Source organism: Vidua chalybeata, chromosome 14 (assembly GCF_026979565.1).
Source record: "Vidua chalybeata isolate OUT-0048 chromosome 14, bVidCha1 merged haplotype, whole genome shotgun sequence".
NCBI classification, from domain to species: Eukaryota; Metazoa; Chordata; class Aves; order Passeriformes; family Viduidae; genus Vidua; species Vidua chalybeata.
The window spans coordinates 14,625,416-14,649,200 of NC_071543.1; the positions used below are offsets into that span (position 1 = coordinate 14,625,416).

At 50.1% G+C, this 23,785-nt stretch overlaps 2 protein-coding genes across 4 annotated transcripts; one reads left to right on the plus strand and one right to left on the minus strand.

The window, feature by feature from the left end:
* Positions 1 to 1,095: 1,095 nt before the first annotated feature.
* Positions 1,096 to 3,841, minus strand: PDZD11 (PDZ domain containing 11). 2 transcript variants are annotated; one of them, XM_053955722.1, is made up of 6 exons: positions 3,698 to 3,841; positions 3,490 to 3,573; positions 2,964 to 3,020; positions 2,655 to 2,753; positions 2,509 to 2,569; positions 1,096 to 1,824 (listed from the first exon to the last, which is right to left on the minus strand). In XM_053955722.1, exons 1-6 carry the CDS (start codon positions 3,782 to 3,784, stop codon positions 1,790 to 1,792), a joined length of 423 nt encoding a protein of 140 aa, XP_053811697.1. In that variant the 5' UTR covers positions 3,785 to 3,841; the 3' UTR covers positions 1,096 to 1,789. The 2 variants fall into 2 exon arrangements, with proteins under 2 accessions (XP_053811697.1, XP_053811698.1); XM_053955723.1 differs by lacking the exon at positions 2,964 to 3,020.
* Positions 3,842 to 4,166: 325 nt separating this feature from the next.
* KIF4A (kinesin family member 4A) lies at positions 4,167 to 22,649 on the plus strand. 2 transcript variants are annotated; one of them, XM_053955889.1, is made up of 30 exons: positions 4,167 to 4,529; positions 4,607 to 4,721; positions 5,402 to 5,592; positions 5,818 to 5,907; positions 6,487 to 6,653; positions 6,831 to 6,925; positions 7,110 to 7,229; positions 8,218 to 8,393; positions 9,428 to 9,489; positions 10,156 to 10,291; positions 10,746 to 10,804; positions 10,990 to 11,095; positions 11,736 to 11,801; positions 12,101 to 12,286; positions 12,678 to 12,781; positions 13,004 to 13,148; positions 13,573 to 13,683; positions 14,147 to 14,230; positions 14,869 to 14,982; positions 15,162 to 15,317; positions 15,888 to 15,982; positions 17,051 to 17,180; positions 17,902 to 18,072; positions 18,431 to 18,538; positions 18,723 to 18,800; positions 18,884 to 18,985; positions 19,636 to 19,785; positions 20,547 to 20,663; positions 21,298 to 21,420; positions 21,919 to 22,649. In XM_053955889.1, the coding sequence occupies exons 1-30, from the start codon at positions 4,407 to 4,409 to the stop codon at positions 22,093 to 22,095; spliced, it is 3,657 nt and encodes a 1,218-aa protein (XP_053811864.1). In that variant the 5' UTR covers positions 4,167 to 4,406; the 3' UTR covers positions 22,096 to 22,649. The 2 variants fall into 2 exon arrangements, with proteins under 2 accessions (XP_053811864.1, XP_053811865.1); XM_053955890.1 differs by lacking the exons at positions 21,298 to 21,420; positions 21,919 to 22,649 and adding an exon at positions 20,844 to 20,991.
* The last annotated feature ends 1,136 nt before the right edge of the window (positions 22,650 to 23,785 follow it).

A 23,785-nucleotide genomic window follows, 5' to 3' on the forward strand; every position in this document is an offset into this window, starting at 1 on the left:
ATCCTGTGGATCCAAACGTGACTCTGAATGGAGCCAGGAGCACGTGGCTCGTGGAGCCCTCAGGTGAGCCCTGCCCTGCAACACACCTGGGACTGATCCTGCTGCTCCAGAAGGACCTGCAGGACTCTGCCAGTGCTGCTTCCCTGCAGCCTGAACCCCTGGCAGTGCTCCCTTCATCCCTGAAGTGTCCAGCCCAGGTTGGATGGGGCTTGCAGCAACCTGGGCTAGTGGGAGGTGTCCCTGCCCATGACAGGGGGTGGCACTGGATCATCCTTCCTACCCAAACCATTCCATGATTTTATAAATTTGTGCCTCTCAGCTCCGTTTTGTCAGGCACTAAAAAAATCCAGTGTTGCTGGAGCTGTTGTTTTCCCACCAGGAATCAGTAACTGCTCAAGTTCTGGAGGATGAAATGGATTCTGGTGGCCTTAATGCTTTGCTAATTAACATCCCCAAAACATGAGCGTGCCTTGGGAAAGAATCCACTCTTTCCTGTCAGCCAGGTCAGCAGGAAAACACCTGAGTCATTCCCTGGGAGGAGCTGCCTGGGGCAGGAGAGACCTTCCTGGAGCTCCTGCCAGGGAATGCTCTGAAACAGCAGGGACAAATTCAACCCTGAAATTGCATCTGCAGCTCCTCCTTCCCTATGGAACACAGAGATTCTGGGAAACCAGACAGGTGATACAAGAGGTCTCCTTCCCTTTCCCAGAGTGTTGCAGGGGCTTCCAGGATCTTCATTCCCCTGGTGGAAAAGCTAATTTTTAATTTGGAGTGAAAATCTCTTTTCCAGCATCTTTTCCTCATTCCCAGCCTGGCTCAGTGTCCTGCCCTGCTCCTGGAGTTGTGTTGGTGCCACCACAGCCACAATCCTGCCTTGCTCCTTCCTGGCAGTGCTGGAACACACTCCAGCTTAATCAGGGGCTGATTTCCAGCAGAGTCAGTGGAAAAAGCCCCTGAAACAGCTGCAGATCCCAGATTTTCTCCTGCAGGCTGCAAGGGTGACTGGAGCTGAGCCTTGTCCCAGCATTGCCTTGGAATGGTGCTCATGGTGGGTACATCCCAACCTCCACACAGACTTCCTGAGTGGGAAGAAGCTGAAGTCAGGCTGCTGTACTTATTTATTGATTGTTTTTACAGAAAAAGTGGAAAACACCACAAGGAAGAGAAGGTCAGAGCCAGGGCTGTCCTGAAGCCATTACAACATTATCCCACCAGGCATTTGCCCCTGGAATTGCTGATAATTTCCTTGATAATTTAACATTTCCAAACATCCCAGTCCTATATTGTGGGGGTTTTATCAGCAAAGAGGCACAAACAGCCAGAGCTGTGCACAAACTGGGGCTGAATTTCACTCCTGGAGTTGCCAGCAAACCCAGCAATGCACAGCAGAGCCGGGACAGAGGAGAAGGAAAGAATTCCATGGCACAAGAGAGTGGAACAATGCCTGTGCTCTGCTCAGGAAAGCTCAACAACCAGGGATCCAGGATCAAGGGATCCAGAACCAGCCCAGAACTCACTTAATTAAAGTCTTGCTAAAATCTGGATCCTACTGGAGCAGCTGCCCCCCAGGACCCACCTCACACCAGCTTTTCCCAACACCCATTCCCAGGAGCACAGCCTCAATCCCCATCCATCTTCCAGCCAAATGAGCCCCTTGGCATCTCCCCACGTGGGAAAGAGCTGATCCTGTGCAGGCCAGCGGTGCCTCCAGTGAAAGCTCAAACGTGAGGAGTCATCTCAGACGTTGGGAAAAAGGAGTGGAGAGGTTTTGGCAGGATGAAGCTCCCTGTTAGTGAACCGTCCGTTCCTTCTGCCGCTGGTAATCTGGGAGGGAGGGACAAGGAGAGGATGGCCAGGGGCAACCACCCAAAATGTTCAGGAAAACACACATTCCCAAGTGGAGGCAGTGTTTGAGACCCTCTGGCTTTCAAAGTGCACCCCCAGCAGTCATTTCAAGTGATTTTAGGGCATTTAGAACAAAGTGCTTTGTTTTAAGTTATTTGTTTGAAACTCCCTCTTCCCCTACTCCTTTTATTCTTTTTTTCTTGTTAACAGCCACTTTCCATTCTATGAAGAATCCTTGTTTGGCTTGACTTCTCCCTTTTTTTATCCCTCAAATCTTGGAACTTTATAGGTGTAGAAGCAGAAACTGGGAGTTAACCCAGTCCTTCCCTTCACTCACAATTCAAACATCCTTAGGGAGGGATATCCACCACTGGCACCTCTGCCAAACCTCACTCCTGTGTTATTCAAGGATAATTAGCTGAAATTCATGAGCTTGAAATTAACTTTTCCATTCCCAACCATCCCACTTTCCTGCTCTCTGAGCTCTCCTACATGGGTAGATGAAGCCAGGCCTCATTATCCTGACGTGGTGCCTGATCCCCAATCAACAGTCAGTGACCTTGGGACGCTAAACTCGGGTGGAGTGGGCAGGGATTTTGGGTGGAATGGGCAGGGATTTATGGCAGTTTGCTTCCAAGGAGCATCCCAGGACCGGGCACTTACTGTAGGGGAAGTACCGGACGCGCATCGTGATCTCCCGCGCCGTCTTCAGGATCTCCACGGCCTGGAAAACGAGGAAAGAGCATTCCACGGCTTCTGTGCTGGGCTGAGAGGCTGCAAGGAGGTGGATTTCCCATCCCAGCGCTCACCTTGCTGTGCTCAATGTCCTGGAAATCCACATCGTTCACTGAGAGCACCTGGTCCCCCTCCTGCAGCCCGGCCCTGTGAGCGTCCGAGTCGGGAATCACCTGGGAAGGGAGAGCAGGGGTGGCAGCAGGGGATCTCCCACGGCTCCCCTCCCACACTGCCCCGGGCAGCAATTCCAGGGGCTGGGAGGAGGCCAGGGAGCGGTGCAGGATGTTCTGAGCAGCCAGAGCCTCCCTGCCCACCCCGCGGGCTCAGCTGCTCCCAGCGGCACAGGCAGGATCCGGGCGGGAACGGCACAAGGACGGACACACCTTGGAGATGAAGATTCCCAACTGTGAGGCTTTTCCTCCTCGGATGTTGAAGCCCAGCTGTGGGAAAAGCCAGCAGGGAAATGCAGTCACCGGGACCCTTCCCTGGGGCCAGTTCTCTTTCCATTCCCCAGGACTCTGCTCCCTGTCCAGGGCCCTTCCAACGCCCCAGGACCCTCCTCCCTGCTCTGCCCCCGGACGGATCCAAGGCGTGGGTGCTGCGGTGCTCAGCCAGGCGGCAGCGCCAGGCCCTCTCTCCGGATTCCTGCCACCGGGAACACCTGAGGGGACCCGCTCCCACCCTCCAGCAGCTCCACATCCCAAGATACCACATCGGGAACAACCCCTCCCCTCGCCCACCGCCCTGGCATCTGCCACCCTGCCCGCCCCACGCCTGTCACAGCCGTCCCCTGTGCCAGGGGCGCTGCCAGTCGGGAATATCGCGATCCCAGCGCCTTTTCTGCCACGAAACGCTCCGGGAACGCGACACCGCGCCCAGGCAGCGCCGGGCCGGCGCCGCCCGCCTCACCTGCGCCCCGGGCGGCTTCTTGAGCACGATGGTGCGGGGCAGGAACTGCGTGAGCTCGTTGTTGTAGTCGGGGTGATACACGCGCTGCGGGGGACGCGCGGCGGCTCAGCCGGGGCCGGGCCGGGCTCCCCCGCCCGGCGGGACCCCGCGGCCGCCTCCGCCGCCGCTCCCGGGCCGCGCCCCCGCTCCCCCCCCGTCCCGGGCTGACCTCGTGCGGCGGCACCCAGGCGGGCGGGCTCTCGTAGGGCGGCAGGAAAACCACCGGGAAGTCGTCGTAGGGCACCCGGCCCTCCATGCTGCCGCTCCGCCGCGCCCGGGACGCGCCCCGCGCGCGCGACGCACCGCGCTGCGATTGGCCGAGACCCGCCCCTCGCCCCGCCCCCCCGCCGACGCACCCGCACGCGATTGGTTCAGCCCCACCCTTCGCCCCGCCCCTCGCGCCGTGCCACCCTCACCCTCGGTTGACCCCCGCCGCCGCGTGACGCACCGCTCCGCGATTGGCTGCCGCCCCGCCTCTCGGTGACGAACGGCCTCGCGATTGGCTGCGGCGCCGCCGCGCCCGCCGTGCCGCTCGGTGATTGGCCGCGGCGGCGCGCGGCCCGGTTTGAACGGCGGCCGTTGCGGCGCTGCCATCGGGACGGGCAGCGGCGGTTCCAGGTCAGTCCCGCGGCCGCCCCGCGACACCGGGCAGGGCCAGGCCGGGCCCGCTCCGCCCCCGCTGCAGCCCCGCACCCGGCCCGGGGCTTCCGCTCCATCCCCGCGCCCCGGCAGGGCCGCTGCACACCCCCCCCCCCCCGCTCCATCCCAGAGCCCCGCTGCGGCCGCTTCCCCGCCGCTCCTCCCCCAGCCCGGGCAGGGCCGCTGGGCCCCGCTCCGTCCCCTCCCGCCTCACGGCGCTCGTGTCCCGCAGGCTGGTGATGGTGCGGGAGGACGAGAAGGGCATCCCGGTGCGCGTGGCGCTGCGCTGCCGGCCGCTGGTGCCCAAGGAGACCGGCGAGGGCTGCCGCATATGCCTGTCCTTCGTGCCCGGGGAGCCGCAGGTGAGCCTCGGGGGTCCCCCGGGGGTCCCGCCGCCCCGGCGCGGCCACCAGCGCTGCCCCGTCCCTCTCGTCCGCAGGTCGTGGTGGGCAATGACAAAGCCTTCACCTACGACTACGTGTTCGACCCGTCCGTGGAGCAGGAGGAGGTTTTCAACACCGCGGTGTCGCCTCTGGTCCGAGGCATCTTCAAAGGTTTGTCCCAGGTTTTGCCCGTTCGGAGCCTCCGCGGAACGAGGGGGGTGTGTTCGCTGAGGCCGCCGAGGCTGCCCGTGCGAGGCAGTTTTCATGGAATGCCAGCGGAGTTTGGGTCGGAGCGGTCCTTAAAGCTCATCCCATTTCACCCCTGCCGTGGGCAGGGACACCTTCCACTGTCCCAGGCTGCTCCAAGCCCTGTCCAGCCTGGCCTTGGACAATTCCAGGGATGCAGGGGCAGCCACAGCTTCTTTGGGAACCCTATGCCAGGCCTCCCCACATTCACGGGGAACAATTCCTTCCCAGTATTCCTCTGGCAGTGGGAAGCCATTCCCCCTTTTCCTGTAACTCCAAGCCATTATAAAAAGTCCCTCTCCCTCCTTAAGGATAACACAACGGATTGATAAACATCCTGTTCCAGGATGCTGCAGTGGAGCTGGGACCACAGGGAATTTGTGCTGTAATAGCTCTAATAAAACATCCAGTCTTAACAAAGAGCTGAAATAATCATTTTATCTGTGCTTTATGAAGCTTTCATTGCCTTTTTTTTTTTTTTTTTCCCTCATCATTCCTGACTGTGATCTCTGCTTAAAACTGGTGTAAACGGATGATTTTCTGCAAGGGTGGTTTTCAAAAATGCAGCTTTCACTCTCCACGTGACTCTCCCTTTGTTCCCTCAGGATACAATGCCACTGTCTTGGCCTACGGACAGACAGGGTCAGGGAAAACCTATTCCATGGGAGGCACCTACACTGCCAACCAGGAGTATGAGCCCAGCGTGGGGGTCATCCCCAGGGTCATCAAGCTGCTCTTTGAGGAGAAACAGCAAAGGCAGGACTGGGACTTCGTCCTCAAAGTTTCTTATCTGGAGGTAAAAGTTTGGTTTTTATCAAGTTTAGGAATAAAGGGAGCTGTGAGGTCACCTCCTTCAGGTAACAGATATTGATCAAACCAACCCCTGAGACTCCAGGAGGTTTTGTCAGCCCTTTCTGCTCCAAGGTGTCTTTCCCTAAAGGTGAAATGTGATGCCAGATTAGCCCTAATTTCAGCATAACTCCTTGCTTTGCCTGGTATAACTCTGAGCTGCTGCTTCCAGATCTACAACGAGGACATCCTGGACCTGCTGTGCCCCTCCCGAGAGCGCTCCCAGATCAGCATCCGGGAGGATCCCAAGGAAGGCATCAAGGTCTGCCCTGCTGGGGACTGAAGGGGTTCATGGGGGATTTTCTGTCATCCCTGAAGCAGTGGGATGGGGCTCATCCGTGTGTTGGGAGCAGCACAGAGAGATCCAGGGGTTGGGATGCTCAGGGAAAGCACAGCTCGCCAAGGAGCACATCCAGCCCCTCCTGCTCATCCCCTCTCTGGTTTGTGTCCCTGGGACCTGCCTCTGCAGTGCTTTATTCACACAAATCCCCTCCCCGTCAGCCCCTTCCTGTGACTGGCACAGCTCTAACTCCCAGCTTGGCCTGGGATATCCATGGATTGTTCCCTGGAGCCCTGAGGAGCTCTGGCTCCATCCCAGAGCCCAGCTGGCTCTGGAGCAGGCAGAGGAACCTGGGGGGTGTTTAGGAACAGGTGATGTGATTCCATGTTCCTGAAGTGAAATTCAGAACCAGTTTTTCCTGGGAGTTTCTATTCCAACCCCCTGGCTGGGGGTGATTCTTGGGAATGGGCTGGCACAGCCTGAGGGGGAGGGAGATTTTTCTGATCCCAGGTGGGATGAAGAGGAAGCAGAGGATAAACAATGTTTCCTTCCTGGCTACAGATCGTGGGGTTGACAGAAAGAAATGTCACCTGTGCCCAAGAGACCGTGTCCTGCCTGGAGCAGGGGAACAACTCCAGAACTGTGGGATCCACGGCCATGAATTCCCAGTCCTCCAGATCCCATGCCATCTTCACCATCTGCATCGATCAGAAGAAGAAAAATGACAAGTGAGTGTCATTGTGCAGCTGATGAGAGTTACTTCCCCAAAATTTCCTCATCCTGCTCCTGAGCCGTGCTTTTCAAGGCAGTTCAGGTTTTGGCTCTCTGAATTTTCAGCTCCTGGGCTGCTCCTTTTCCACCTGGAAGTTTACCTGGGAGAGTAACACAGATTCTTTCTGCCTTAGGAACTGCAGTTTTCACTGCAAGCTACACCTGGTGGATCTTGCTGGCTCTGAGAGACAAAAGAAGACCAAGGCTGAGGGAGACAGACTCAAAGAAGGTCTCTGGGCTGGGACTGGTGGAGTTTGGGTTTCTTCTCACTTGGGACTTAATAACAGAGCAAAGCACTTCCTTTAACCCTTTAATCTGCTTTTTTGAAGCCTTGTTAAATTTTTAATAAGGGCAGGAAATGAGGAGTTTGGAGCTGTTGAGGTGCCTGTGCTCACTGTGAGCTTTGTCTGCAGGAATCAACATCAACAGAGGCCTCCTGTGCCTGGGGAATGTCATCAGTGCTCTGGGAGATGAGAATAAAAAGGGAGGGTTTGTCCCCTACAGAGACTCTAAGCTGACCAGGCTGCTTCAAGGTGAGAGAAGATGATGACAAAGCCTAAATTTACAGGTGCTTTTTAAATAACAAAGCAGGAGGAAACCCCCCTGCTCAGAGCTGCTGCTGCAAAGGGATTTGTTTGTTTAATTCCTCACTGAAGCCAGGCCTTTCCTGGACTCTTACTTTAGGTTGCAAATGCAGCGAGATGAGCTCAAAACAAGTCCTGCTCTCCTGCACTTTGTGTGACAGGAGGAAACAAGACAAAATCAGGGCATATTTTTGGTGGGGAGAAGGAAGAGGAGAAGCGTGGGAGTAGAGATCTATTATTGTACCTTAATTATAGCAACTCCCTGGGTGATGTCACAGCCAGAATGAAGCTCCAGCTGTCTGTGCCTTCCCTGGGATTTGTTTTCTTAGTCTGAATATCTTGGTCTTTATTTTTCAATAGCTGGGATTTGTCTTTCAATGCATTTTATTTAAGTTAGTTACCCTGTAATTCGGGCACAGGTTTAGTAATGAAATTACTGGGATTTTCATGGTAATTACATAATATGGTACAAATTCTTTTCAGTATTTTCCATGTCTGAAATTACTTCATTAAAATCTGGATTGGGCTGCATGTGGGGCCCCTTTTTTTTCCTGATCAGTAGCTTTAAGAGCCAATTTGTATAAAACCAAAGGATGAAGTTCCATTCAGCTTTGTGATCTGTTCCTAGCCAAAAATTCCTTAAATTGCAGAAAACACTGGATAAACAGGCCAGAAATGGCATCATAAATTATTTATTAGGGCAGCAGCTGGGGCTTCTGGGGTGAAACCTTTGCTTTCAAACCCTGACTTTGGCTTGCAAAAACCCCACTTTAATACAGAACTGAGTGTGCAGAGCAGAAATAAATGAGCTTCACCAAAATCCAGCTGTTTAATCCGCAATTTGGGGCCGCACTCATGGGGTCGGAACCCTTGAAGGATGACATTTCACTGTCACTGTTGCTCTGAGAGCTTTGACATTGTTTCTCCTCCTTCCCAGACTCCCTGGGTGGGAACAGCCACACGCTGATGATCGCCTGCGTGAGCCCAGCAGATTCCAACCTGGAGGAGACCCTGAACACTCTGCGCTATGCTGACAGGGCCAGGAAGATCAAAAACAAACCCATTGTCAACGTGGACCCCCAGGCAGCTGAGCTGCACCAGCTGAAGCAGCAGGTACTGGGCTATTGATTTTTTTGAGGCTGGGATTGAGACAGTATTTTATGTTTATTATTTCTTATCTGTGTTGCAGTCTCACTACAGTGAGTTCAGCTTTTTCATTAACAAGGCACAAAATGGCTAACTAACTCTTGTTACAAGGTTTTTTACAACTAAACTATCTAATTAATAAAGGACCCTTAGATTATTTTCTCTTTTAACTTAATAACTGATCCCTCGAAGCCCACACTGCAGACTTTTCTGTCTGATTACAAAACATCACCTAAACTCATGAAGAAGGAGGAAGAAGATAAAGAAGAACAACTTGCTTCTACCCTTAAACTTCTATCTTGCTTCATATTTATTTCTATATTCTAAAATCCTAAACTCTTAAATTTTCTACCCTTTGATATTACAGACTTCTAACTATCTGCACACCCATAATCTTAGTGCTACTAATCAAATTTAAAAGCCTGTTCTACAACCTCAGGTCAAATTTAGTGTTCTCGTGTGGGTCTGTGCCTTTAAGCACAGAAAGTTTAAAAATTCTCAGCATCCCCCAGGATTCCAACACTGGGTGAACCCCTCAGCTAACCCCAAAGGAAGGCACAACCTCACAAAAAATGCAAAACATCCCTAACGTGCATTGCTCCGTCTCTGGAGGTGGCTGGGAAAGGGGATGTGTGGATATTTCTTGGAGTTTTCCTGCAGCCAGAGAAAAGTGGCGGTGCTGGTGTAATTTAAATTTCCCTTCCACCCAACAAATCATTGCCTGGCGAGCTACAGGCACAGTCAGGCAGACAGAGGTGGTTTGGTGCCTTCCTGACATCTCCTGCCTGTGCCCAGCACAGTGGGAAGGGTTTTCCCTGGGGTGATCCCAGAGGGAAGTGAAGAACCTTTTTATTTGAGGAATAAATAACTTGGAGTACTGTAACAACACCACTCCTTTCCACAGGCAGTGGTAAAAGGGGAATTACGGAGCAGAGGAGTCAGGAAGACCAAGGATCCTAGGAGCTGCTACATTTACAAGCAATAATTTTTTGTCTTTGCAGGTCCAGCAGCTCCAGGTGCTGCTGCTCCAGGCCCACGGAGGGACCCTGCCCGTGGCTCTCAAGTAAGATTTGTCATTTAATGACCTCTGGATGTGTATTTATCACACTCCAGAGAAGTCTCTGGATCTCTTAGCTCTGCTAAGCAGTGCTGTGGAGTGAGGGGAGAACAAATTGGTTGGTTTTTTTCCCCCTCTTTTTGTCATCCTTCCTGGAATTCCCTGGGATATTTAGCTTTGTAGCAAACACCTCATGATTGCAGAAATCTGTTGCAGGAAGTAAAAGAGGAGCCAGGAAACACCTCCTGAATAAATTCCTGTCTCTGAGACGCATCATCCCTGTTCTCCTCACTCCTCTACCCCTAAATCTGGGGCAGTTCCACCTCCATTATCCTTGAAAGCACAAAGTCTGGGACAGAGTTGGATTGTGCAGGTGTTGTGTTCTGAGGATGTTTCAAAACCAAGAACACGGAGTTCCCAACCTCTGTTTGGAGGTTTTTTCCTGCATTCTGGAAGTGTCCAAGGCTTGGACAGAACCTGGAGCAGCCTGGTCTGTGGAAGGTGTTCCTGCCCATGGTAGGGGTGGGGCTGGATGAGCTTTAAGATCCTTCCTTCCCAAACCATTCTGGGCTATTTATTTTAATTTATTTAGGGAATAATAATCATTTTGGAGGTGACCTCAGTGCTGTCCCAAAGCCCAAACTCACACCCAGCTGCTCCTTGCTGTTGCAGTGGTTTGGCCCCCTCAGAGAACCTCCAATCCCTGATGGAGAAGAACCAATCCCTGCAGGAGGAGAACCAGAAGCTGAGCCAGGGGCTGAGTGAGGCTGCTGGGCAAACAGCACAGATGCTGGAGAGGATCATCCTGGTGAGTTCAGTTATCCCAGGAGAGCTCTAAATTGCTGGGAGTGAATCAACAGCAGCTCCTGTATTTATGACATCTTGAGAATCTCTCTTAAATGTTCCTCTCACATTGATGCCAAATCAGTCAGAACCAAAAGCCTGCCAGAGTCTGCTGGCCTTTAGTTTCCTTTTGGAAAAAGGAGACCTGAATCTTTCAGCTTTTTAATACTTTAAATATTTTATTTTAGTATGTTAAATAGCACCTGCACACTTGTGCTCTCCCTTCCCCACCCTGCTTTTTTCCTATTGCCTGCAGTGTCTATCCCTGAAAAAATGCTGTGCAATCCAAACTGGTGGCCCTGACCATGAAAGATCTTTCAGTGCATTGATTTTCACACTGCCAATCTTTTGCTGCAAATTAATCAGCTGATTTCTGGCTTCTTATCTTCTACAATTCAATTGAATTCTGATTTCTCTAGACAGAGCAAGAAAATGAGAAGATGAATGCAAAACTAGAGCAGCTCCAGCACCACGCTGTGTAAGTGTCCCCACACCCTTCTTCTGGGATAATGTCCTTTGGAATTCAATGTTTTCAGTGGGATAAACTGGATCCAGTCAGCTGGGCTTTGTTCATTAATTCTCCAGAATTAATTCACAGGCTGAGTGGGGAAAGTTGTTCTTCCCTGGCACAAACTCACCATGGACTTGTTGCCATGTTTCCAGGTGCAAGTTGGATCTGCAGAAGCTGGTGGAGACTGTGGAAGATGAGGAGTTAAAGGAAAATGTGGAGGTGATCCGGAACCTGCAGCAGGTGCTGGCTGAGCTGCAGGTAAGGCTGATCCCAGGGAGGGGGGGAGTTGTGTCAGCTTACTCAGGAAATCTGGGATTCCACTCCAACAACTTCCCTCAAGGAGCCCAGCAATTAAAAGTGTGAAATGACTCTTGAGATCCACTTCAAAACTGTCCTGTTGTGCTTTGATGCTGCAGAAAGGCCACTTGTGCTGCTCCTGAGGGGGAAGGGAAGGAGGAGTCTACATGGAAAAACTGATGCAGGAGCTTGGCATGGGTTTAGAGTCCCTAAATTGGATGGAGTGTTCCAAACTTGGTGATTTTTATGGACAATGTGAATTGCAGGGGTCTGAAATGGTTAAATAGAAGCTTCCAGGCTTTTGTCTAATGGAGGAATTTCAGTTCTCCCTCACTGGACATTCCTCTGTTCTCTCCTCCTCCTCTTCCTGTTCTCTCCCGTGCTGGAGTTCAGGGAATATTTCAAGGAATGGCTTTTCCAATGGGATGTGGAGGAGTTTCCTCACATTCCTCGAGGAGGAGGAGGATGATGGTCTCTTTCCAGAGAGGTTCTGGCCAGAGGAGCATCACGTTGTGCCATAATGTGCCAACAGGCTGTTATTTCCTTAATTTTATTTCATATTTCCCTTTTCACCCAAATTTTCTGCTTTTCTATCCACCAGAGTGAAAACACTGCCACCACAGAAGCTGCTGCAGAGCTGCCAAACTCTGAACAGGATTCTCCAGGTGTAAGTGAGGGGCTCAGCAGTGCACACCTCACCAGGGCACGCTTTTATCTCCTCATCACTTTTATCTGCTCCCTCCTGCTAATTTTCTAACCCAAATGCTTGATAAGTCATCACTCTTGTGCTGTTTCAAACTCAATGTGTCCACGGTCAAGAACCCGTTCTCATTTCTGAATATCTGATTGATTTTTTTTTTTTTTTTTTTTTTTAACATAAAAATGAATTTGTAGCACTCTGTAGAAAGAGATTGTGTAATTCAGGAGCTCTGGATTGGCCTCTCCTCATGGCTGTGTCTCCTGCAGGGAGCAGAAGTGGGCCAGGAATCCAAGAGAGCCTCCAACGACTTCAGCACCCAACACGCCCTGCGCCAGGCCCAGCTCTCCAGGGAGCTGCTGGAGCTCAACAAAGCCCTGACTCTGAAAGAGGCACTGGCCAAAAAAATGTCTCAAAATGATACTCAGCTTGGGCCCATTCAGTCCCAGTACCAGGTAAAGCTGAAATCCTCCTTGGTTTGTTTTCCCCAATTCCTGCTGGGGAGGGAAGGGAGGAGATCTGTCCTCAGGAGTCTGTTCTGATTTGGGTCTATTCCTTAAGCTGGGTCCCTGCTCCCTTGGGCAGTTTTCCCTGCTGTGCTGGGATCTCCCATCTCTGAAATGATTCAGTCAGGACGTGGCCCCAGTGGTTCTGTGCCCAGCAAAGCTCCAGAGTGTGCTGGGCCAGCCCCTGTGGCCCTCACACTGCTCTTAGATAAGGTGCTTTAGCAGCCTGATGTGAAGGAATGGGGTTTTGCAAGGTTTCTCAGTCTTAAAGTTTTCTCTTCAGGGTGTCTGTCTTTCCAAGTTTTTTTATTTGGAGATTTATTCTTCTTGTCCTTTCTAGACCAATATCAAGGATCTGGAATTGGAGGTCAGCAACTTGCAGAAGGAAAAGGAGGAGTTGATCCTTGCTCTGCAAATGGCAAAGAAGGACATCAACCAGGCCAAGTAAGAGGGCTCTGCCTGCAGCTCTGGGGGTTGTCAGTGTGTCTGAAAATCCAATGATCTGACTTCCATGATCTGTAAAAGCTCTTTTTTGGTGTAAAAGTATTCCTTTAATGTGCCAGAATCTGCAAAGAAACCTCCTGTGGGCTTTCAGCAGCAGCAGAGGTGACATTTTTCATGAGGTGTCTCTGAAGCTGGAGAGGATTTGTTGTTGTTTCTCTCCAGGCTGAGCGAGCGGCGCCGGAAGAGGCTCCAGGAGCTGGAAGCACAAATTAGTGAGCTCAAGAAGAAGCTGAATGAGCAATCCAAGCTCCTGAAGCTGAAGGAATCCACGGAGCACACGGTGTCCAAACTGAACCAGGAGATCAGGGTAACCAACAGGCACCTCTGGCTTGAGCCAGTGTGGTCAAAGCAGCTCCCAGGCAGGAATCCCAGGCAGGAATCCACTTTCTGTTTAGTCAGACTGAAAACAGCAGTTTTTGACAAGATTCCTGTGGCTACATGACCACAATAGGCAGGTGACTAGTGAGATTTGGGAGGAAAATAAGTCCAAAATATCTTCTGGCACTTCTAATTTATTGCCTCAGTCAAATAATTTGATTTCCCTAAATTGTGCCTGTGTTGGTCTTCCTTTTATGCCTAAAAAAAACCACCCTGGTTTTTAGCACTTTGAGAGTGTCCTGGATGGGAGCACAGTAAGATTTCCCACCTGGCAGACACAGAGGGGAATGGAGGTTGAAGCTCTTTAGGATGTAAATCCTGGATTAATTCTTCCAGCCACTGGTGTTTTCCAGGAAATGAAGCAGCAAAGGGTGCAGCTGATGCGTCAGATGAAAGAAGACACTGAGAAATTCAGGCAGTGGAAGCAGCAGAAGGACAAGGAAGTGATCCAGCTGAAGGAAAAGGTGAGCAAACAAGCCCTTCACACTATTCCTCCCTCCAAAAGGCTGCCTGAAGGTTTCTTTAACTGGGAAGTATCTTAGAAGAGCTGGGAATGCTTTGAAGAGAAGCTTGGCTCATGTGGCAGCCACTTTTCACCACTTGGACTTGTTTGAGGCCGGAGATCTTCAAGCTCTTGCCACAGCCATGACTCTGTTCTAAAGCAGAAAGCAAAAGTAGTCAATATTTGAAGGATTTAAAGTTGTAAAGTTTGGCCTCAGCATAAGAGGTTTTAAAACTTCCAAAGGAATGTTGGATCTGCAGGTTAATAAAATCCAGCTGCTTGTGGTGGCTGAGTACAATGGCCAGCAAACACCTGGAGTTCGGTCACAGCAATTCCTGCCCCTCAATGCCTTGGCTGGAATTTTGGGGGTGCAACCTTTCCTTTGTAATGAAAAATGTGACTTTTCCTGCTGTTTTTCCTTGCAGGACCGTAAGAGACAATATGAGCTCCTCAAGCTGGAGAGGGATTTCCAGAAACAGGCCAACATCCTCCGGCGCAAAACAGAGGAGGTGAGGAGCCAACATCTCCTGGGAACTCCCAGCCAATGCCTCAAGTCTGCCAAGTGGGGCTGGAGGAAGGAACAGGATACACAGAAACCTCTTAAAGGAAGTTTAGAGGCTGGAAAAAACAAATTCTCTCTGTAGGGAAATCCCCATTTCTGCCCTGGGGCCTTTGAGGGATCCCAGTTAAATTTGCTCCTTAAAGGCCAGGGGTTGGCCCTGGGTGCCAGGGGTTGGCCCTGGGTGCCAGGGGTGACCCTGGGTGCCAGGGGTTGGCCCTGAGTGCCAGGTTCCTGTGGCAAATCCATGCAGATGCCCAAGGTAGGAAGTGGGGAATGAGTTTGAGTGGTGGATCTACAAGGTTGCAGTTCAAAATCCTTTTGGAATGGCTTTGCAAAAGAAATGCATTTTCAACCCTCCTTTTGGGTGTTTTCTTCTACTTTCAGGCCTAGAAGGAGCTTGTCTTTTAAAGGAGGAATGGCAGCAAAGGAAATAAATCTCCTTGAGTTAAACCAGGATAACTTGAGATTTATTAACCTTGTGCTGTCGCTGTCCCAGTGTTTGCCCTGGGCTGGGAATCCCTGGTGTTTCCAGCTGTAGCAGATGATTTGCAGTCCCTGTTCAGCTCCTTGTGGAATCTTTTCCAGGCAGCAGCTGCCAACAAACGCCTCAAGGATGCCCTGCAGAGGCAGAAGGAGGTGGCGGATAAACGGAAGGAGACCCAAAACCGGGGCATGGAAGGAATTGCTGCACGAGTCAAAGTGGGTAACAGTGTTTTTGCATCCCAACACTGGGATTTGGGGTGGGTGCTGCTGGCCTTGGTGGCAGGAGGACCAGGGAATTGCAATGGGATTATTCAGCTTCTCTGAAATGCCTTCACAGAGAAGGATTCAGTCCTGGAGTTGAGCTCAACCACTGGGTTTTGGGGTTATTTTTCCAGAGCTGGCTTGCAAATGAAGTCGAGGTTCTTGTCAGCACTGAGGAAGCTCGAAGACACCTGGCAGACCTGCTGGAGGACAGGAAAATCCTGGCAAAAGAGCTCCTTCAGCTGAAAGAGAAGAAAGATGCTGGAGAAAACCCCCCTCCAAAGCTCCGGGTAAGAGGGAGATTCCCCTTTTCCCACCCCACTCCTCTGGCTGTTCAGCAATACTGGATTCATTCCTCTGTCTCCTACCTGACCTGTTCCCTCAGAAGGTGGGGATGGATCCCACCCTTGGCTGCCTTTCTGTGAGAAAGGGTTAATATTTTTATCCTCTGGCATGTCAGGGACAAGAGGTGCTGAAGGAACTTGTTACTTAATAGAATTTGGGATTTTTTTTTTCCCTGAAAGGGCAGGGAAAGTCAGGCTTTGTAACAGGCTGCCCAGGGAAGTGGTGGAATCATCATCCCTGGAAGTGTCCAAAAAACGTCTGGATGTGGCACTTGGGGACATGGGTGACCCATCAGTGTTGGGTGAATGGTTGGACTCAACGCTCTGGGAGAGCTTTTCCAACCTCAAGGATTCTGAGGGGTGTGAGTGGCTCACTCCTCTTAGCAAAGGCTTTTGGGGAGGAACGATGGAACTGAAGCTGTGGGGAGATGCCTGGAGGCTTTCCTAGCTGGAATATGTGTAAATGTGTGATTTCCTGCCCTGTTCCTGCCCTGCATCCTGGTGCTGTGCTTCCAGAGGCGCACGTACTGCCTGGCCGACCTGCAGGCTCTGGACACGGATCTCTCGGTCTCCAAGCAGATTGAGAGCCTGCAAACAGAGATGGAGCTCAGGTAAGGCACTGCCACAACGCTCATCCACACAGCCTTGCCTCTGCTTTTTCCCTCATTCCCATCCCAGCTCTCTGGGAGCTGGAAGAGGGTGTAAAACACACAGTAAAGCCCTTTCACTCAGTACAAGAGGAGTAGCATTGGTCTGCTTACTCAACCAGCACCCTCACCCATCTAATTTAGAGCCACTGCCAAAGCAAATTGGGGTGAAAATACAGATGCTGAAAGTCTTTTTCCAAAGCTCCAAGGTTCAAAATCATGTTTTTACAGTCTGATTCATACTGATGGGCAAACCTTTTTCCTCTGCATCTATGGCCTTTAATCATATTTACACTGGGTGTCAGCCAAGGAAGCCTTCCAGTGCTACCTGGATCACCTTTGGTGTTTGATGGGGTGGCTGGCCAAGCTCTGTCTCCACTGATGAAAAACATCCCCCATGGTAAACTGTAACTGAAAACAGAACTGAGGTATAATTACACCAAGAATCTGCATCTTTATACACAGGGTGATAGGGAGTGACATCTGAAGTTTTGTCTTTGTTTTGTTCAAGCCAAAAATGCCAAATTTGATGCAAAAATCAATTTTTACAGAACTAAAAAATTCCTATTCTTGGGTTCAAAGGATGCTTCAGGAAGGAATTTGGTCCATCCATCAGAGGGATTTATAACAAATTGTGGAGGATGGTTTTTGGGATTGGCCAAGTATCTACTGGCAAACTGACCAAACAAGTTGAAAATGGCTTTTCAGAGGGTAAAACCCTCAAACACCTTTCAGTGGGTTTTCCTGGCTGGAATTCTTCCAAAATGTGGAGAAAATACTCAGGAACTTAAACTGGGTGTTTTGAGCTGTTAGTGAGCACCTCTGGGGGAAAAACCTCCACTTTTATTTGGGAATGTGGAGTGGAGGCAGAACTCCCCAGGGGAGCAATGCAGGCTCCAAGTGCTCTACTGAGCAGCAAAAACCTCAATTTATACTATTTTACTTAATATTCTGGGAACAGTCACATTAGCCCAGAAACCAGCCCTGGTTTTCTCCGGTGTTGTAACCCCAAATCCATGGATTCTTCCCCAGGAGTGCCCAGATAGCAGATCTGCAGCAGAAACTCCTGGATGCAGACAATGGAGATCGGGCCAAGCAGCGCTGGGACAGCATTGCCACCATCCTGGAGGCCAAATGTGCTCTGAAATATCTCCTGGGAGAGGTAAACCCTGGATTTTCCTCTTTTATCCCTGGAAACAAAGGCTGGAAGTCTGCTTAGCCCCAAAAAACAGGAAGTGACCAAAGGAATTTGAGTGGAGCCCTCTTGCAATGAATGAGGTTTATTCCCCTCTCAAGTTTGGATTAATCTGTACTGGGGAGTGAAATCTGAAAAGCAGGGAAGAGGGGAGTGGAATAGATGAGGGTCTGGAGCTACTGGCTAAATGCTTGCATGGGGAAGGGAAAAAGCAAATTTTAGAAGAGGAAGAGGAGAAAAGGTATCTAAAATACTTCCTAAACAAGCAGGGAAACAAGGGCAGTGCTGCTGAGGTCAGGGGAAGCAGTGGAATTGGTGTTGAGTTGGGAAAAAGAGAAACTGGGGTCATGTGGGATCAGGGAAAGAGCAATGAAGGACAGAATTACCTGTTGCTCCCTGGTGCTTGGAAAACAAAGGAGAAGGGTGAAAAGGAAAATACTCCAAGTGCTGCAGGAAGGGAGGTGAATTCAGAGCTGTGGACAAGACTCTCAGCTCCCTGGTTTGCACTTCCAAAGTGTCTGCCTCCAAATCTCTCCTGGTTTCTTTGGTGCTGAGGGCTGGTCCAGTTCCTGGGGTGGCTGGAAGTTACAGGGATGCTTCCCCTCCACACTGCAGCACCTGTCCCAGAGGGAATCCCTGTCCCAGAGGGAATCCCTGTCCCAAGCCATGCCTTGCTCTTGTTTTCCAGCTGGTCTCCTCCAAAGTGCAGGAGAGCAAACTGCAGAGCGGCCTGCAGCAGAGCCAGGCCAGCTGCTCTGATGTGCAGAAGATGCTGATGGAAGAGAGAAACCACATAGCAGAGATGGAGGCAGAGTTCCAAAATCAGATTTTGGTGCAGGAACAGCAACACCAGGAAAAGGTGAATCACAGCTCATGGAAATCTTGGAGTTTGATCTCCAGGTCTGCTTAGACAGAAAGGCAAAGGGGGATGTGCTGAAATGAAGCTGGTGCTGAATAGCAGCTCAAATTTTGTTGGATTTTTGCAGATGGTTCATTCAAAGCCAAAGAAATCTCTGTATTCATCCTGTGCAAATTGGTTTATTCAGTAACTTTCCTCCTGCTTTAAATGAGGAGGCTACACCTGAGCACAAGATCACTTTTCAAATAGATATGGGTGGAATTGTGCTGGAAGTGGCAGGAAATTTCCATGAGCCTGGACTTTGATGCCAAGTGCTCCTTTCAGGAGTTCACCCCTGTTTATTCCAACTTGCTTCTAGGTTCTGTACCTGCTCAGCCAATTCCAGCAGAAGGAAGCAGCAGAGAAGAGATTGGAAGATTCCCTGAATGAGCAGGAGAAGCAACTGCAGGAGCGACTGCGGTTCCAGGTGCAGTGGCCAAGGGAGGCTGGGGAAGGTGGGATCCTTTGGGATACCTGGAATTAGGAGGAGGATTGTGTGTTCCCTTTGCAGAAGCCTGCATGGGGTGGTTGCTGTGCAGGCTGGAATAACCCTGGGGGATTTTCTCTTATTTATCTCCAATGAAACAAATTTCCTCTTGTCCTGCAAACAGGAGGAAGAGCTGGAAAAAATGAGGGAGATCTGTGAGAAGAACCAGGAACTCCTCCGTGAAAATGACACTCTGAAACAGGTAGAGCCTTGTACAGACACCAGAGCCTCGTGGCAGTTGGGTTTGATGGGTTTTGCAGAGCTAATTCTTGTCCCTTTTGACAGAAACTGCTGCTCCTCCAAGTTGCCAGTGGCCAGAAGCTCCGGCACATCCAGCAAAGGCCACCTGAGTCTCCAGACTCTTCTTTTGATTATGTTCCACCCAAAGTAAGAGGCTGCACAGTTTGTGTTGCACCTGAATTCTCTGCCAGTGTTAATCTTGGCTATTGATAACGTGGTTTTTGTTCTCCTAAGCTGCTTTTACCAGGCACTTGCTCTGCTCATTGAAGTGGCCCCTTCAGTCCTTTCCAGAAGACTCAAATACTTTACATTAGTTTTTTGGTTAAAAAAAAAAAAAAAAAGCAAACAAACCCCCAAACCTGTTTCCTCATTGTAGTTCTGGCTTTGTATCCTCAACAAAACAATCCAGATTGTTTTTCTGTAGCATTCCCAGTCTTTAAATTATGGAGCAAGGCACATGTTTCACAGCAAATTTTGCTGCTTTGCATAGAGCCAAATCTAAGTGCTGGGAGAAGAAATTATTTAAAGCTCTTTGGACAGGAGTGTGACACTTGTTTTTGTCATGTGATTTGTCAACAACTCGGACTTCCAAGGATTTGTCATCAATAGTTTAAATTGATTGAATTTTCAATCCTGGTAACTGGATCTTTTTTCCCTCCCTCACCCCACAACCTTCTTGGCTGCGAGGGACTCTGAAAACCCTAATAAAACCTTATTAAAATGTAATCATTACTAATATTATTAATGAAATAGAACGGATTTTTGGTGGCCTAACCCCTCGTGCTCCTGTGTTGCAGCCCAAGAGCCGCCGGCAGACGACGGCCAAGCCCCGAGCACCCAGCCCTGAGGTGGATGTGGAGGAGCTGCTCTCTGACCCTGGGGAGCTGGACGATTCTGACTGGCTTCCTGGGAAAGTAGGCAGAGCAACAAGGAAAAATCTCATGGGGGTAAGATGCAGCTGCCCTTGATCCAGGTCTGCTAGGGAATCACTGGCTGTGTGCAAGGGTTGGGTATGGAGCTGTGAGGTGTGGTGTCTCCACTGTTCTCAGAGTGGCAGGAATGGGTTATTTGGGTGCCTGGGGATGTTTGGGACCTTCCCACAGACACAGCAAAGGTTGTCTGCAGTCAGCAAGACCTTCCTGGACAGGTTTTCCCTGTCCAAGTCACCTTCTCCCATGTTCTGTCCAGCTGCCTCTGTCTGAGCTGGCCTCTGCTTCAGGAACGGCCCCCACAGCAGCCAGATCCATTAAAGGAGCAGATTTTAGGGAAAACAAACTAAAAAAAAAAAAAAAAAAAAAAGATGACCTGTTGTGGATCCCTGTTTCCTTTGGGAACCTGCAGTTTCCATTGCTGACAGAGCCTCAGCTTCCATCTGTGTCAGTCTGGAGCTTCAGCCTGCGGCTCAGAAAATTCCTGAGGCTTTTGGGGTGGGAGCTCCCTCTTTTCATGGAAGTGTGGCACAGAAACTGGGATCCTTTGGCATAACCTCAAGTCAGGCACTTGAAGGTACTTCTGTAGATCCTGAAGATGGATCTGTAGGTGGAAGGATTTTATTCTGGATATTAGGAGGAAAATTATTCTGGGATGCAGCAGAATGCGACAAGGGTCAGCTTGGGGGTGTTCCTGTCCTTGAGATGCCACAGCTGGCAGGACCTGGAGCATTCCAGGAGCATCCTGGCCACTGGATCCCCCTTGCCTCCCTCCGCAGTGCTCGTGCAAGGGCCGCTGTGGGAACAGGCAGTGTGGCTGCAGGAAGCAGAAGTTGGGATGCACCGACGGCTGCAGCTGCGCCGCGGCCACGTGCAGGAACAGGGAGCGGGGCCTGGTGAGTGCTGCTGGCTCTGGGGGCCCTCAGGGGCTGCAGTTGGGCAGGAGCAAAGCTGGATGAAGGGTAATTCCCACACAAGCATAGTTTGTCCAGGCAGAGCACATGCACTTTGCTGAAACCCTGTGAATGTCACTAATTAGTGCCTCTCTGGTAACTGAGGACAATTTTCCACTGCAGGACCAGACTCTGCCTTTCAGGACAGAATTTTGGAGATTCAGAGCAAAGATTTTCATGTTCCCACTTCTCATCCGCAAATCTGAGGATAAATAATTTCAATTTTCCTTCTGGCTTCAGTAAATTAAAGTTTTGTCTTTGGCTTCAGACAACACAAAACCTTGCCTCATTCCCAGATTTCTTTTTAAGAATGGAAGGGATGGTTTGGGGAGGGGATTGTAGCAGCAGGAAGGTCCATGAGAAACTGATGTTCCTAGTGGGAATTTTACTCTTGGATCTCAAAGATGTGGAACAGGGCCATCCCATAGTGCACTAATTATTGCCTATTTTATGGAGGCCTAGCCTGAGCTGCAGCATCCTGTACTGTGGAAAACTTCCCAGCTGGAGAGCAGGGGGCTGTGGTGGGAAGGGATGGGATGGATGCTCTGCAAGAGCTTTACCCTCTGCTGCCCCTCAGGAAACCACAACATGTGAGGAGCACAAAAGGGACTCGGAAGGGTCCTTGAAGCTGGAAGACCCCACGGAGGTGAAAGCAGAAGAGAGCTTCTTCCAGCCCGTGTGTATCACTCCGACCACCAAGGTATTCCCAGCGGAGAGCAGAGCTGCTGAAGGAGGGATCTTGGAGGGAAATCACCCCAGAGGAGAAGCTGCTGCTGGAAAACTCTGCACAGCTCCAGGCAGCTCGTGTGGAAGTTGAGAGGGCGCTGAATTCCTAAGTTCCCACACTGAGATGATGCCATGAACTTGCCACGTTTTCCTGCAGCACCTTCAGCAAGGAGGGAGGGGAAGTGAGGAGTTTGCAGGATAAAATCACATCTGTCCATGTTCAAAATGACCTCTCTGACCTGGCACATCTCATTTCACCTCAGCTAAACAAATTCCCTTATCCCATGGGAGCCCACTATTCCAACTGCTGTCTCTTCCTGCTGGATCTTGATATTTTTTCAAAAAATTTATCTTTTTCCTGACTTGAGTAAAAAAACTCTTGAGGTTGGCCTGGCACTTGGTGTCCTGCTGCCTCTGGTGGGGTCACTCCAGTGGTGACTAACTCCAAAGATTGTCCCTTGCTTTCCCACAGGTCCTGCAGGACATCACAGAGCAGGAGGTGCTCCTGAAGATTCCCAGCACTGCTGCCTCCCTGCTCGGGAGGGATGAGGAGTCCCAGGAGAACCAGAACCCCTTTGGGAGGAAGAAGAAGAGGATGCTGAGCAGCAACATCAGTTTCTTCTCAGGCTGCACCCCCATCAAGGAGTAGTTTACCTGACCTGGAGCTTTCCCATCCCTTCAGGCCACATTCCTGGTGACTTTTGAGGGAGTTGGATTCTCCTGCTGGAGCAGCAGCCCCTGCCCTCAGCAAGGGAGTCAAACTGGTTCTTTCTTGTCGTGTCTCTGTAAATATTTGTGTGTTGGGGCCAAGTGGGGGGGGGTGAGAATATTTCCTTTGGAATTCCTGGAGTGAATGGAGGTGATTTTCCAGGTGGGTGTTCCCAGCTCCCTCCCTCCTGCTGAGCTGTGAACGCTGGGTACGGTTTCACCTGTAATCTTGAGAGAACTTTGCCTCTGCACTGGAGCTCTGCTCCTGCCTCTTCCCACGGAGCCTGAAGGAACTTTTCCACTGCCCTGGGAGAGCCATGGAGTGAGAAGGCCCTGGCTGAAGTCTTAAACCAGCAGCTCTGAGCTGCTCAGGCTTTCTGGCCCCTTTGGCCGCTGGACTGTCTTTATTCAATGAACTTAGAAACTTGACCTATGTGAATAATGTAGGAATTTTAACTCTGGTTTGTAATTTTAATAAAGGAGTTACTAAAGAAACCTGGCTTGGAGTTGGAATTATTGTGCACAACACCCCCCAGCCTCCCCTGAGCTCTCTACACTTAAATTTGGTCTTAAACCCAGTCCAGGAGTTGTTGCCATTGGGACCAGCTCAGGTTTTTCTGTCCAGACACCCCAAACAAGTTCCTGCTGCTTTTCCTTGCCCTCAGCCCTAAGTTACAAATGTCAGCAGGAAGAGAAGGTGATAAATGTAATTTTTGTTTATTTTTTCCTGGTGCTGACCCAGCCCTTCCCTGGGACGTGCACAGGGCTGAATCCTCTTTATTTACCTGTGGGGTGAGGGCTCTGCCAATTTAGGGACTCCCAGGATGGTTTGGGTTGGAAAAGGCCTTAAGGATCATCCACTTCCACCACCCCAGGTTGCTCCAAGCCCCGTCCAAGCTGCCCTTGGACACTTGCAGGGATGGGGCAGACACAGCGAGCACAGACACCCTCTGCACCATCACAGGGAGAATTCCTTCCCAAAATTCCCCCTCTCCCTGGACTTCACTCCTCTCCCTGCTTTCCAAGTCTATGAAGGCCCTGAGAGCTGTAAAATATTTCCAAGTGATTTAAACAAGCTTGGAAGTTCTGAGGGCTTAGGCCCTAATAGAAGATTGTCCCAAAAGGAATTTATATATTATTATATAAAATATGTAGTATTTTATATAATAAAATAAATATATCCTATATAATATAAATAAATCCTATATAGCATAGGATTATGTCATTACACATTTTAGAATGTGTACCTGATACATAAAATACAATTTATACATGAAGTGTTTCTGTGTGTGCATAATTAACTACTGTGTATTCTCTCTATACACTATGTTTGATATATTTTATGCAAGTGTGCACACATACATTTATACATTAATATCTAAATATCTATGTATGTGTATAGACAAATGTATATATAATAAAAATGTGAGAGTTTTGAGTGTTCAAGGCAATTATATGTGTGTGTCTATGATAAATATATAACACATATATACGAGACATAGATATATCAATGGTATATGTGTGTACATATAAATTATATATAAATATAAAAATACATTAAAAATATAGAAAACATATAGGAAACCCCCTGCCCCCTACCTCAGGTGTGTGCACAAGACACCAAGGCCGGG